The sequence below is a fragment of the Balearica regulorum genome, chromosome 2 (genome assembly GCF_011004875.1).
Source record: "Balearica regulorum gibbericeps isolate bBalReg1 chromosome 2, bBalReg1.pri, whole genome shotgun sequence".
Lineage (NCBI taxonomy): Eukaryota > Metazoa > Chordata > Aves > Gruiformes > Gruidae > Balearica > Balearica regulorum.
Genome location: NC_046185.1, coordinates 40,936,231 through 40,952,079, shown reverse-complemented (window position 1 = coordinate 40,952,079; position 15,849 = coordinate 40,936,231). Strand labels below are relative to the sequence as shown.

The following is a 15,849-nucleotide window of genomic DNA, read 5'->3' as shown; positions in this document are numbered from 1 at the left end:
AGTGTCTTGACTCACTACTTTCAAGGTAACTAGTTGTCTTGATAGTAAATTTTCTTTAACTGTCTAAGAATCTCATTACCAGGTTTTTCACTATAGTAAAACATTGATTAACTAAGTATAATGAGGTTTAGGAGTAACTGCTGGGCATTGAGGGAATTTGTCTTGTAACTGATAGAGGCTAGGGAACACAACATGGGAGGTTTTAATAACTGAAGTGGGGATAACGCAGGTTCACATGTCTATTAGCCCTTATGCACTGAATCCAACATCATCCTTAAATTCTTGCTCTGTGAGCCAATGAAGGCTGAAAACCACTGAGGACAAGAAGCAGCAACTACTTTGATGAATGAAATATGAAAAATTAGCTATGACAGAAGTTAATTAGTCTCTTCTTGTATTTGCACTGGTTTTGCCCAAGATTCATTCTGGTTGGGAAGGAACAGCACTGTAAAGCAGGGAGAAGGGATCCAAAAAAAAAAAGGCCTCCTTTGAGAATTAAAGGCCTCCTTCCAGAACTACTGCCCTGGTTTTTAACAGATAACACTAGAAAGATTCACCAATGACTGGTCTTCTAAAAACATGCTAAGAAATCAACCAGTGAACCTCCGTAAGGGGGGGAATCTGTCACATAACCTAGGCATACTGTGCTGTTGCTCACTGCAGTAGGAGAAATTTAAAGCTACAAGAAGTAACTGTGATCTAACTGTGCATGATCCACTGCCTGCTGAAGTCAATACAAATATTTCAATTCACTAAATTGTGTATTAGATTCCAGCCACTAAAGAACCTAATAGTAACCAAACTATTCCCACCACTATAGAACCAATAGTAACCAAACTATTATACCACAGGATAAAATAAAACAGTATGGTGACAATACATCGTAACATTAGCTGAAATTAACTTAGTGCATTTTCTCCTTTAGTTAAATGTCCCCTATGAAAATTATTTAAATGTTTTGATTTTTCTGCTAAGCTTTTACTTACCTAAATAAAGATGTATTTTTGTTCTTCTTCCTCTTCTGCTACTGAAATGCAGCCCTGATGACTCTATCGCTAAGTGGCTGAGTTGGTCTGAAGTTATCTCCTAGGATTCCATCACAGCCCTCTAAAAGCTCAGCACCTTTAACATGTGTCCTCAGTCTACGAAATTCCTCTATCTGAAAGGCAGAAAAACAGACATGAAGAAGCTGAGACACATTCTTCGCTATGGGACTAATGATCAAAATCAGTCTTGCCCAGACAATTCTGTAGCTTTGAAACTTGGAGTGTTCAGGTTCCATATACCAAGGTATGTATCATTACATACATTTTAATAACATTTTAAAATAGTTGTCAGTACAGTCAAAACATTTAACATACATAGAAAAAGAACTTTTATGCACATGGTTTAGCAAACTTATCCATTGCTTTTTCATAACTTCCTTTGGGATCTATAACCTTCTTAGCCACTGTAGATTACACCCTATGAATCAACCTCACAGCTGTGACATAAGGGTAATCATTCTGGTCTTCTTCAAAGAAGTGCATTTCAGGAATAACTTGGTCAAAGTGCATTTCAGGAATAACTTGGTTGACAATTAATTGTTTTGAATTTCTGCCAGTGATTTAGTTATTGCCTGAAATTGTTGCTTGATTTAAATAAAAATTATTTTCTAAACTAGGAGAATTCCAAACAGATTCTCAGCTTTAGAGGAAGCCTGTTGACATTTTATATGGAAAAATAAATACAAAAAATAAAAACAAAATACCGCTTCAGAAGTTCTGTATATGTAGGTGCTAAGTATACTTAGAAAATCAAATACAGTCAAAAATCAACATAAAACATTTCAAATGGTCCAAACCAACTATGTTTCTGGTTTATAGACTCTTTTTAGATTTTTCTAAATCTAATCTGGTATAGGGAAGAATGTGAGTAGCTTCCATCTCCATCCCTGGTACACATCAAGCACTGTGTGACAAAAAACTAAGAAAATCAATGCGTATCTCAGCAACTTTATACCTTATTGTTCAACAGTACTGTTTTTAAGAGTCTGGTATTTGAAATAAGTAGTTACAACTACTAAAAAAAATGTGTTTGTTTTTTGCTTTGGCATATTGACAAGCTATCTTAGCAGGATACAGCAAACCTGCTTGAAGGCTGACACCCCTACCCTGAGCATTTGTACTTGCACTGACCCTGTGATGCCTCACTATCCAGCTCAGCTGTAACTTGAAACTGAAGCTACATAGAAAGCAAAATGGGGCCTGAAGTATTTAACCATTTTATCATCTAAGAAATTATGCAGTGAATTTCTCCATGAAGAACACTCTATGAAGGATTACAGTAAGAATGGAAGTGTGATTCCAAATTAAAAGAAAGGAGGCATTCAACAGCAGGTAATGGCATTTTTATTCTTATATTGTCTCCAGAGAATACTTTCTTACTGCAACCTGGAAGACAACTGTCTTCATTGCTGTTTTCCACTCTATAGCAGAACTGATACAGATTTATTTACTTGATTTAGATGCTATCTCTGCTCTGCTGTATTTTCCTCAAAAACCAGTGTGCTTAGAAATCAACACACAGCTTCTTGCAGCTGAGATATAAGGCAACAGCTTAGACACAAAAGATGAAAAGCAGAATGAACTGTAAAGCTCCTTGAAGGTTCTTTTAGAGGCAGATCCCTATTTTGGAAGATTTTTTTTTTTATGTTTATTTTAAGCAAACTGAAAATAAACCCACTATAGACTTGGAACTGAAAAAGTCTTCAGAAGTCAAGTGCTGGTAAATTGCTGAATGGGTTTTGTACAGGTACCCTCTTTCACCATCTGAATTAACTCCGGAAAGTCTGAAATAATTGTAGTTTGGGAAGGAGCATTTTACAAGAATGTGGCTTTTGTTTGATCTTTTCAGAATGAGAGACTTCAAACAAACACAGATGAAGGAAAGGGAAGAGCAGACTCTCTGCAAAGCTGGCATTTGTGAGCTGTCTCCTACTGTAACTACAAATGCTCTGCCCAATCCTCACAGTGAAATCTTTCTCCGGGAGCTACTCCTCACAAAGCAGCTTTCACTTTCTTCAATCAGGAAAAGTAGGTCTGACCTGATCCTCGTGCCTGCTCTTTAGTCTTCAGAGAAGTCCCGAATTGCAGCCCTACTTCGAGGAGGAAGTGGTTCTGTCAGAAAAGGACACTAACTGTGCTGACACTACTTTCCCCATTAAATTTCCATGTGATAAGGCAGTATGTGTGCCCCACTCATTCTGCTTCATCTCATATGGAACCACTTACTACCTCCTCCCAACCCCCCACAAGGCAATGTTGTGAATTACACCCCATGGGACTGCCAAGGAAATAGATATTTTAGAAGCACACAGCTAAGCACCCTTGGATATTCACACACTTTCAACAGGCAGAGCCATTTATAAAATTTTTTCTCATGCGCAGAAGACAGTAAGGATGACCTAGGCCTGTTCACACCAAAATTCAGGATCAAATTCTAACCAGTGAAGGGGTAAATCCACAATGTTAACAGTCGTATTTCTACTGAGTAGAAGCATTTAGTTTATATTTTGTAGAATTTTGCAAGAATGTTTTTTACCACTTTGCTGTATTCAGATCCTGAATACTGCTTTCTTCTGTTTCACTTAAATATTTGCTGAAGAATAGAACACACAAAACAAAGAATTTGCATGTTTTCTCTACAAATATTTCTTCTATATGAGGAATAGAAGCATTGTCCTTCTGCTTGAAAATTTCACATGCCTCCATGATACCTTGGAAGAACACAGACCTACTTTCCAGTGAACAGAATACCACGAACCTCTCACAGTGCTTTATTTCACAGACTATGTGTATTTTGCACGATTCCAGCTCCATATGCTAGTTACTATTTCTGTCCTTTAGGAGGCCTTGATTTTGAATGAGGTAGACAAAAGCACTAGAGACCTCGCCATTCAATACAAAACCAGTTAACTCTGACAATGAGTACTGCAGAATGACAGCTCCTTGCTGCATCATTGTTTAAAATCCCTACTCCAAGTGGTTTAGACAATGTACTTGTTCTGGGCTTCAGCGAACCACAAAGCACATTATTCACAAATGTCCAATTTTTTAAAAATGTAGTGGAGAGAAGCACGAGCAAGTCTTTTTCAATTATTTCCTGCTCTTTGCTGGCCTAATAGGAGGGAATTTTCTATTTTCTGCCATTGCATTTCAGCAGTGTACACACCTGGGTGAGGTGTCTCACAAAAGCAGTCTACACAGTTCTTTCTGGGCTATGAATTTCAAGATAGGACAAGTGAGGATGATAAAAACCACAAAAGGAGGGCAGAAATATGCCAAAAGAGCACTGCAGGGTGCAGCTTTCCAGATAAGCTCCTTTCCGCTGAGATCAGTAATAAAGCTCCAAGAACCAGATCTGCAAAGCCCTTATTCTGCAAGGGAGAAGAGTCACTTGCACACTTTATCCAAACCTGGCTTGCTCTTTTGCTATTCGTATAACCAATACAGTCAGATCCCAGCTGCTGAAGTGAGGTGCACATGGAGATGAATCTCCTTTCACTTAACAGTGACTTAGCTCAGTAGCAAATCAAGTCATCAGTTGAACTTTACTATCTGTAAGTATCTCCAGGAGAAACAGAAAAAGGTTCTCTACTTTGCAATGGTCAGCCTCTTATGCCTATGTCAAAATAGTTACTCCTCCATTGCTTCAAAATAAGCAAATGAGAAAATGCATAGATGTGACTATGAACTAGAATGGCAATTTTATTCATTTTTCCCTTTATGACCCACAGTTTATTAAGCTAATCAACATTGCTCTGTTAATTACAGAAAATGTGAATGTGAATAAGTATCTTGTCTCCAATATATTAACTAGCTTCATCAGAGGAAGGCAATAAACCCTATTCTGTATCAGACCGTGTTGTTCTTTACTGTTACTTGTTATTGACACTCAGAAGTTGATTTTTTTTAAGGCCTGAAAAATGAAAATAGAAAGCCTTGAATTTGTTTCTTACCGTCTATAACCACAGATGCTACTCATATTTATATAAATCACTTGAAGTTTCCTAAGCTGTGTTCATTAGTATCCCACAGAAGAAAGTTCTACAAGTTAATGACACATGTAAAAATAATGTATTTAAATCCATTAGAAATGCATTTGCACTGAAACCTATGCTTTACTACTACAAGCGGGCTTAATAAAATTAAATGCCTTTACCAGCCTTCCATGGATGATTCAGAATGGTATATGCTATATTACATCCTCTTATTTTCCACAGACAAAAGCCCTTGCATTTCTAATCTCTCCTTAAACAGAAAGTCTCACAGGCACTCATGCCCACATGCACAAAAGAGGCCAGATACTTAATCGCAGCCAAAATGTTACTTAGAAGTTAAAATCTTGGATGTCTAGGCTATAGCAAAATATTCTGGCACCCCCCAAAATCTCATTTTGAGCATCCTTGAAAACTCTCAGTCCCTTTTGGCTTTAGAATCCCAGAATCACTATATCTCACTTACTTGTCCCTACATTTATTTTCAATTCACATTTGAAAGTGCTATCTGATGCAAGTAAAATTTTTATCCCATCTTGGCAAAAGTCCTTCATGTTCTTAATAAATCTTTTCTGCACAACCTTGACTTTAATGCTGCTGCATTCATAACTAGCAGTAAGGATTTTTTTTTCTACTTGATGCTGATCTACGACAAGTACAAAGTATTGTGGATCATACTGGCATAAATCCGCTTCAATCTCTCACTCTGCTCCAGTGCCACATCTCACCTGCATACTGTGCCAGTGGCAGGGAAAGAGCCCCTCCATGACTTGTGTGCCCTTCATCACTGCAATGTTCTTGTTGGATTGGTTTTACACCAATGAAAGTAATGCAGTGACACGAACTTGATACCCTTCACCCAAAGGCAGCCATGGTTATCAATCACATTCTTTTCCCCAGGCACTATGGGTCACTCTTTTCCGCAGGCACAGTATTCTCTTCTGTACACTTACCCCTTCATACCACGTTCCAATATCTCATTTTCTTGTGGTAAATGAGTACACAATAATATTAACTAAACTTGCATTTCTCTGCTTGATTCCTCTTTCATTCACCTTCTCGCCATGTCCCACCACATGTGGATGGCTTGAACTGTGCCCTCCTCTGGGCATTGACTGTATTAAAAGGGAATAGAGACTACAAAATCTGCAACTAGCATGAAATCGAATATCATACAATGTCTCAGTGTAATAGCTATGGTCTTTATACTTCTGATTAAGTTCTCTTATTTATTCATATCATATCTGGACAATTAGCTGCCAAGTTACAAAATGCACTGTCTTTAAAAGTTGTTCTGAATCTAGTAATGCCAACAGAGTTCTGTTTCCATTTACTCAGCAGTAAACAGCCATAAGACTTATCCTTTCACAAGCAAATAAATACCAGATTCATGATGGGATACATTTAAGTTGCAGCTACCATATAAATAAGCTGATGGGGAGCTATTGCTTTTATCCTATGATTAGAACTAGAATTCAGTTTTCAGATGAAAAGAAACACTGCCAATTTCAAATTGTTAAAATTGTTAAAGTATTGTGCTGGGATTACTAGCAAAATTTGAGATTATTAAAGCTGAAATAATTTAAACCGGAATTTATGACCTTTTAAGCTTTTTTTCCTTCTGTCTTCACATGCTTCAGAGCAGGCAATGAAAATTAACACATTCACCTTCAGGGATTCTAGATAGTTTCACTTAAATTAAACCCACATTCCTCCAGTTGGGAATCACAGACTGTGGGAGAATATTCATCATGAGTTTTCATTGTTTTTACTGGGATTATTTGTAGACAGATTTGAAATGTTTTCTATCAAAAGACTCACATGACTGTTAGATATAATTTAAAAAGAAAAATCACTTTAAAATACATACGTGTGAAGTCAAATTTAAATAGGTAGTTTCCACTCAACATTTATTATAAAACAGAATTAAAAAAGAAGATAAGTTAAATATAGTTCAATGCAATATAGCTAGCCCATACTATGTTAACATTTTTCATTCTCCAGGACATAGTGTCTCCCTGTGCTTTTTTGTTCCTTTAACATCAAAAAGCAGTGATATTTGAAAGCTTACAATTACAAAGAATTGAATTTCTTTTGCCCATTGACTTCTTTCTTTTTCTTTCACTTAAATAAAGAATTATTTTAAATGCAGATGATAAATGATAGCAAGGTTTTTCATCTCTGACCTTTGCATTGCTTTCAGTGACTCAAAAGGCTTAACCTTTACTTGAAAAGCCATGTACTGATCTAATGGGATCTTCAAGGAGAACAGATATAATGTCCTGATATATATATTTGCACGCTATAACCTTTGGCTCATAACCATATTCCAAGGTCACTTTAAGCACAGCTGTTACCTGTACTTGGGACACAGTCAAAGGATAGCGAAATAATATCCAGGTTACACCTTCACTGCAGGGTGGAATGGTTAGAGAGCCCTCATATACCCAGTAGTCACGCAGAAGAGGATCTGAAATTAAAAGAAATATGGAATTTTAATGACATTAAGGAAGATAATTATGCCTTTCAATTATGACAGCTTATGATAGCCATGGGCTTGCTCATATGATGAAGCTAGTAGTATAGTGAGCTAAGGTGGGAATTGATAATCTGCCAGCACTGTCCACTATTTCTCACGTGAATGTACATGAGCTTGTGGTCATCATACTACAGTAACTTCCCCCTGCACATGAGTATTTTAAAGATGAAAATGCTACTTTATAGATGTGAAAAATCACATGTGCACAGCTCCTTTAACAAACACAGCAAATAAATAATATGACGGGAAAGAACTCCTGTTAGTGTCAAAAGCTACAAGAGGCATCCCAATTTAAAGGCAGAGGGGCTGTGATGATCCAATTTTAACTGACTTCTACATTTACAGTATGTCTCAGGGATGAATTTATTTCATGTTTTTAGAAAAATTCAGTGAAAACAACTCAAGCCAAACTTTTCAGTTCACAATTCTGGTGATATAGTTTTAGAGATGCATTGGTGCCTTCTAGCTTTGGAAAAGTGAGTTGAATTTTACAGCAAAAAAAAATCAAGGTTTATTTAAGAATAAACTTATTTTAATAAGTTTATAAACTTATTAATAGGTTTATAAATAACTGTTAGAATAAACAATTGTCTCTCAAGAAAATATACAATGGTTTACCCAAGCAGAGCTATAACTCTACATACAACACGTTTGATTTTAATTATTTTAATTTTAATTCCTCAAAGATTCCAGTCACACCACACTTCGTGAGACTATAGAGGGCTTTCCTTTGCTGCTGTAGGCCATGCTCACAAATGACTCCCTGACATGGCTTAAGAAGTACGGAGAGGAAACTGCCAGACTGTAAAAGAGGGGACAAGAAACAAACCTAGAGAGGAACTGGAGACAAAGGGTGGTTACTCTTGGCATGGAGAGCTCAGGGGAAGGCTCTGACTAGCTTGACAAGGACAGAATGGGAGATTGGAAATGAACACGCTTGCTTGGTTGACCTAACCTGTTACTGTCATTTCACTACCAGCTCAGAGGAATATGAGTAGAATTAAAACTTGCTAATGAAGTCTGTGATTGTCAGTGAATGGATTTTTGTTTGTTGGTGTGATTTTCCTTCTCAGTTAGGGAATTACAAATCAAATCCATTGAAAGCAAGTTGCATTATCAACCACTCAAAAGTTAAGAACTGCAAGAATTCAGCCGATCCTGTGCATGCATTGTGATACCATCTTGTTACATGATCACATACGTCTTTTCTAGAGAAACTTTCATCGTTTACTTGCAAAGATGGACGATTTTCTTTTGAAAAGCACCTAATAACATTTGGATTTCTCAGTACAATATGTGGTCCTTGGTCTTCTTTTTCCCATGCTATTCAAATCCTGCTTGTTAGAAGGACCACATTTTCTCATTTTTTCCTGTTTCTAATGCACTCATTTCTTCAGTGTCTGAGTGCTTCACAAACATGAATTAATTTATCCTTCCAGCACCCCAGTGTGGTGAGGAAGGACAGATTACCCCCACGCTTTAAAGCTGGGGAACTGAGGCACAGAGAAGTTAAGGTCAAATGCATCTATTCATTTGAGTTGTTCGATATGAGATGCTTAGAACCTGATTTCTCAGAGTAGTTAACTTTCTATAGCACTTAATGCAGTCAGAGCACTGCTCCCATTGACTTCAGCTGGAGGTGTAAGCACTCAGCACTTCTGCAAATCAGACCCCATGATCTCAAGTCGGGCACCTAGAAAATGAGGAACACATAGTTAGAGATGACTTATGAAAATTTTGATTTATGTGACTTGATCAGCATCAAACAGGAACTGCGAGGCAGGGATCCTGTAAAAAATAACTTATACTCACGCAGCTAAAAGATGTTTTATAACACATATGCATAAAGGGGCACAGGCAGCCTTAATTCCTGCAATTCCTAATTGCTGAGCACTTGACTTTGCAACCTAAACAATATTATTTTGATATAATTAATATAGTTTAATGTAGACCTGGATTACTTTGGAAAATTTCTTGCTACTATTAAATGGAATTTAGCTCATAAGGATTTCTTGCAGAAACATTTGTTTTGTAGAAATGTATTTTTTTTAAACTCACTTTTTTTTCAAGACCAGATAGCAGTGGTTGTTTCTTACTGTTACTCTTTAACTTTTAGCTATATGAATTTGAATTTGCCTCCCATTGTCACTACTCCTTGTATGCTATACAACTGTTACTGCATTATGGCATTGTCTTTTGATGCTGCCAAAAAGCTACCTTGGCAAGTGGGTAACCTTATGCTTAATATTTTATGCCGAAGTACACACAGCTCCCCCTCTAGGTGGGATGATAAATCATCAGGAAAGCTAGCCAGTGCTGCCAGCAGTGCATAGACTACAGTAGCACATCCCACTCACACGATGAAGGTGCAGTTTTATCATAACTTCCGAAGGGACTTCACCCCTATGCCTGTTAGCACCACTAGGAGCAAAATGCATTACCACCTTATGGGACACCATCTCAGGCTTGCAATTAGGCTATGCTTTAGATTAAGATTGTCTCAGCCTCTGCAATTAGCTAGTAATCCACCCACACAAAAGTAAGCAAAGGCACCTACCTGGCAATAAAGAGTTGGGATTAAAACAGGGTATTGTTTTGGACTTTCCCTGAAAAAACAAATACAAATCAATCTCATATCTAGTTTCTTATTAAAATGATGATGAATGGAGAGGTGAAATACACTCTGTGTTCTTATAACATTAAGCCTTGAATTCCTGTGCAAAGCCACCTCATTAATAGCCCCCATTTAATCATTATTGCATTTGTCCTTGCAGCTACACAAACACATTTTTTTATTCTATTTTATATTTTACTTCTAAGGTTATCTCAACAATTTGTTAACTTTCTGCCTTTAGTACCTGGGCTCCTTCCAGGACCCAGCCTTGAAATTCTCTACATGAAATTCAGGGGTTCCTTACAAAATGAGTTTAAAAAACAAGGGCCAAAGTGAACTTTTCCTTGACCAACATGGATAATACTCAAAAAAATAAAGCTGGTTCCGCATATTTAATGCAAGACACTTTTATGTATGCCAAAAGTATGTTTGATGCTGACCCTCTGAAAGTCATTAGTATAACATGTTCACGATCACAAGGCCTTTCATGACCTTCCTCTACTTGGCTGCCCTTTCAGTAATGAAACTACAGAGTTTCATACACTATTGTATTCTCTGACACCTTCATAAACAATGAGTTTGTAATATTAAACATCATGACCGAAGTTTACCGTATACTATTTAACTAAAAGAAGATTTTCAGTTCCTTCTAATAACAGCTTCTAAGCTTTCTACACCTCAGCATTCACTGAAGTGAATGACTAATCTCTCCAGACCAATACAGAACATCTCATTAATACTTCTCAAAATCCTTTAAAATTAAAGGTAAGTACGATTATTTCTATGTTACAGACAGAGACTGTGAAGCAAAGAGATGGAAGTAACTTGCCCAAGGTCACTTAAGATGGCATCAACACTCTGGAGGGCACTCATATCTCCTTGGTCCTGCTACGCTTATTATGTGATCTTCAAGATCCTCCCACATAATCCACCTGACAAGACAGCATTGTGTTTTTGCTGATTTCCCACTGCAAGTTAATACGGGTGCTCTATCTATTCTTTTCCTCTACAAATTAAAACCAGAGTAGTTTGGAGATGCTGCTGCTTCTGGTGTTCAGTAAGTATGTTGCAGTGTTTGCATTCACACTGACTCTGTGATAATCACTGAAAAGGTAGTATTTGCAATCATGTACTGGTATAGAAGATGAAACCTTCTGGCCATCAGAAAAGTAAGTAACTGCAAAGACTGTGTATTACCTGAAAGTAAAAACTGTGAAATGCTGAGCTTATGATGCAGGCCACCAAACTACGGTTCTGAAACTCTTCTCTTGGCCTCAGTATTTCATATAGACCCTTCGCTCGCTCACTGTCTTTCTGGCCAGTGAAGGAAGCATTTCTTCAGCCAATGCCTTACCTTGTACTGGATGTCCTGGAGAATTTCAGTTACAGCCTTTAGGCCTACATGCTCTTTCCCTATCTGAAATACAGCAAGCAAAGATGAGTTTCAGTATTTTACTATTTCTGAAACTGCGAACCAAGATAGCAGTCAACCAGAACACTAAGTTCTGTAGTTGTTTTAGTTAAGCTACACAACCTTGTATTAACCAAATACACTGATACGTGGCAACTCCAAACAATTAAATCACTATAAAGTCACTATTCAAAAGTAAATGAGGTGTAAATAGCTTTAAAGCAGAGACAGAAACAGAACAAGAGAAAGAGTCTCAGTTAAGTCTGGTAAGTTTTGACTAACCCTGTTTTTGCAGCATATACTGCATGTGGAGTCAAAATCATGCAGCATTATGGCATGTAACTACCATGGATACAGTTTGTTCTTACCAGTTTTTGCCAGAAAAGTACACAGAAAGGAACAGAGTGAACAAGCACCACGCACACTTTTTGAATTTGTTCCCACAGTGTTGCAAATCTAGCCTAAGTATCTCTGAAGCTTGGGGGAGTGTTTTCCTGCCTGCAGAGTGCAGAATGGCAGATCCCCTCCCTCATGGCATCTCTGGGATCCTGCTGGCAAAAGTCAGGTTCCCGGCAGCCTGCAGCACTGCCTTTACTGAACGTCTTTTAAGGCACGTAAGATTGGGCTTTCAAAAGAATCCTATTCTTGAAATAAGATATTCTTATTTTCTATGAACATTTTTCACCCTGTAAACTGATTTCAGCTGCTTCTAATCTAAAAATCACCCATCCTAGGACCCTAGCTGTGACCTTCAGAACACCACTGGCAAAACAGGGAGACTCAGAATGGCCTTCCACTTGATTTCTTTGCCAACATGTGCACATATGAGGTGAGGGATGAACTAGGCATGAGTGAGGACGGGAGAGCTGGACCCTGAAAAATTTGTTTGCTTTTATTTTGGAATAGAACGGCACAGAAGTCATTGGAAGGAAACAATTGAATGTCAACAAAAGGTACTTTGTTATTTCTAGGAATTTAAGATGATTTTCTTTTGTTTCAGAATGGGATTTCAATTTAAAACCTTCCAAGTGTGTAAAAGCTACTGAAATCAGTTCAAAGATGCTGTTTCTAAATTAATAATCACCAAGGGCTGTCACTTAAATCAGGGCAAATATTTTCACTGACCTTAAAATTATGTATTTGAGAACTGTGGTGCAAAACTATTATATTTCCGTGCCTTTAACAGGAAAAAATGATCACCAAATTTCCTTTCCCTGTTCCTTTAATAAACAACATAAATACTATTTTTCCTTGGTCAACTGTAATTATATGATGCCTTTCTTGGCTAACAAAAAAGCCCTTTGGAATGCCTAAGAACTCTGTTGAAGGTGAGACACCAGAAATGGAAAATGTACCACTGAAGTTTCAGATTTAAATTTAAGAACTTATATAAAACTTTCTAACTCAAAGGTTACCTCTGCTGAAATTAGAAGGTGACTTACATAAGCAATTATCACACAGCCCTCTAGGATACAAAACTGAAGACTTTCTAACTTCCATTTTTAGCAGTCCTATCTGAGTGTTGGAGCTGTAACCAATGTACCTTCAAATTCAAACAGAGGTAAAGCTCAAAGGCACTCATAAACTCGTTATGAAATATGACAAATTAATAATATCACTGTGAAAGAAAATCCATTTGATCTAAGCAGAAACTCTAAACCTCTTCCTCCAAATCCATTTAAATAAAACAGTTTACCATTTCTCATGAGGAGGATGAGAATCTGGTGTTCGAGGACAAAAACTGAAAATCTTTATAAGGTGCAGCCCTTGAAAAACCTTCAACAGCAATTATATTATGGGGCTAACTTCCCAGCTTGCATTACACCTTCTCCCCAGGAAGCTTTAAGCCTCCTCATCGCAGGCTTTTCTGAGGGTCTGTGGCAAGGCTCGCTACGCTCTCAGTCTGCTGTCTCTGAAGAAGTAACATGACCCCACTTCACGTTTGTCCTGTGTGGAGAAACACACTTGTCACTGCGTTCAGAAAAACACAATCCTACTACCAGTTTTGGGCTGTGCCAATGGGTTCGTAGGTCTTTTTCTCCTCTTTCCTCCTGTCCTCTGTATATTTCCTCAATCCCCAAACAGCAGGCCTGGCCAGGAATGGAGAAAAACACACTACAGAGGTAGTGAAGCACCTCCATCTCCTGACATTCTGCCCTCAGAGGAAAGGAGATTGGATGTCTGCTTATAACCAGAGTCAGAGAGAGATGACTGGCTATGTATTATCCCTTCTTTAACTAACACACTTCCAATACCTTGTTTAAACAAGAATTACTTATTTAGCACATACACAGAAGACGTGACTGAGAAGTATCTTTTGAATAGAGTACTAGCAGTCATACATTGTTTTATTTTATGAAAACATTAAAAATGAAAGATAAAGGAAAGGAAATTTTCCTCAGACAAATGATAGTGCATGGTAACAAGTGCAACAGAGGAAACTTACCTGCACAAACAAAGCAATAATAGCTATGCCGTGCTTCTTCCCTACTGCCTCATCAATGCTGCTGTACAGTGTGGAGTTCCAGTGCATTAGATGAAGCTAAAACAAAGCAGTGCAAATAGACCAATAGAGAAATATGTTTTGTAATAAAAAACCACCAGCAGTTAATGTCAATTAACAAAGCCTCGGCATGTGTGTGTGTGTGCATGTGTGAATATACATATCTGCATGCCTATGGCTGTGCATGTATATATAAGTGCATTCCTAATATAAACATCAAGTATCCCAAGAAAAGAAAAGTGATGTATAGCTAGCTACCAAATATCTACAACAAAGGTGTGAATAACTATGCCAATGATGCAAATGATGATTTATCAACTCCCTCATTTTGAAAGAGGGAGGGAGGGAGGGAGGGAGGGAGGGAGGGAGGAAGGAAGGAAGGAAGGAAGGAAGGAAGGAAGGAAGGAAGGAAGGAAGGAAGGAAGGAAGGAAGGAAGGAAAGGGAGGGAGGGACAGCACTATCTACTGAGAGGTTATATGCATTTCAAATATGAGTTTTTCCAGTACTAATGCTAAAATGTAATCTCTGTGGCTGGGTCCGATAACATTGCAGAGCTTGAACATCCTAAGCACAGCTGCTTTAAAGTTTATCTGCCAACAACTTTTGCACATTCCACATAGATAAAAAAAATACAAACTGTTAGATTTAATTCCCGTTGTAAAATCATGATCAAAGTTTTGCTCAGTCATGTGTCTAAGAAGGTAAAATGTCACCCTGTTATCTAACATTGTTTCCACCTTCAGCAAAATTAGTTTTTAAAACAGATAGTGTGTCTTCCTATTTTGTGTTTCTTTTCTGCCGAGTAACAGCTTCTGTGAAATACTTATTGCCCTTTACGCAGCAGAAGTTCACTAAGGCATCTCATCATTTCAGAAGACCAGTTCCTCAAGCAATTGCTCTCCCCTTATTTAATCTCCAATGAGAAATCTGGGTACTCCTCTTGATGACTGTCAATTCAAAAGTCAATATAAAATTTTAAATTAACATATTGTAAATCAAATTAAATTCCAAATTATCATACAAATAATTCTATTCATGCTGACCAAAGGCATCTGCTGTGCTAAAAACATGAAATCTTTTTCTTAAAAAAATTAGTAATTCATTTGCACATGAGAACATTAATACAAACGTACTTGCCCACAGCTATAAAACTTCCAGACATACAAATGCCCCCTGTTAGAACTAAGCTGTCTCTCTATTTCCCATGGATTTACTTGGTACCATGTATTTTATCATCTATAAAAAAACTTTGTTAGTCATTTGATTTGCCTTTGGCTTTTAAAGGAACAAAACCACAGGATCACATAGCAAGATTTCAGTCTCCGACGCTCACTTTAGCAGACACAGAACTACCACCACCCAAGATAAAAATCGAAGCACTGCACTTTCCCAGACGAGCCTGGCGTTTGCACCAGCTATCCACTAGAGGGGGCACACGGAGTCCCGTCCCCCCACCTCGAGCCTCACCAAAACCCTGACGTTAAGAAGGAAAGGGGAAAGGATCAGTTTGGGGTGACTGCGGGCGGGATGGCAATGTTCTCTCCTTGGTGCGGAGAGAACAGCGGTGCGTGGCACCGCGATTCGGTTGGTTGGAAATGTCAAAGCAAGCTTGTCCTTTGGTGGCTGGAACAATAGCGCTTAGAGCGATCGACAAATATAAAGAGACGGTGAGTTTGACTGTGTCAACAGGCAAGTCTTGGCTAAAGCTGCTGTGGCATTCAGCAGCATGTTAGGCTCCTTTGG

General features: G+C 37.9%; 1 protein-coding gene across 1 annotated transcript in view; it reads right to left on the bottom strand.

The window, feature by feature from the left end:
- CA8 (carbonic anhydrase 8) overlaps positions 1-15,849 on the bottom strand; it is a 51,348-nt gene that overhangs the window by 12,774 nt on the left and 22,725 nt on the right. The window contains exons 4-8 of the mRNA XM_075744031.1: positions 14,049-14,144; positions 11,546-11,608; positions 10,135-10,183; positions 7,396-7,508; positions 987-1,159 (exon numbers count right to left, since the gene is read on the bottom strand). Of these exons, the coding sequence (XP_075600146.1) occupies positions 1,025-1,159; positions 7,396-7,508; positions 10,135-10,183; positions 11,546-11,608; positions 14,049-14,144 (456 nt within the window). The 3' untranslated portion in view covers positions 987-1,024. The remainder of the gene's footprint in view (positions 1-986; positions 1,160-7,395; positions 7,509-10,134; positions 10,184-11,545; positions 11,609-14,048; positions 14,145-15,849) is intronic.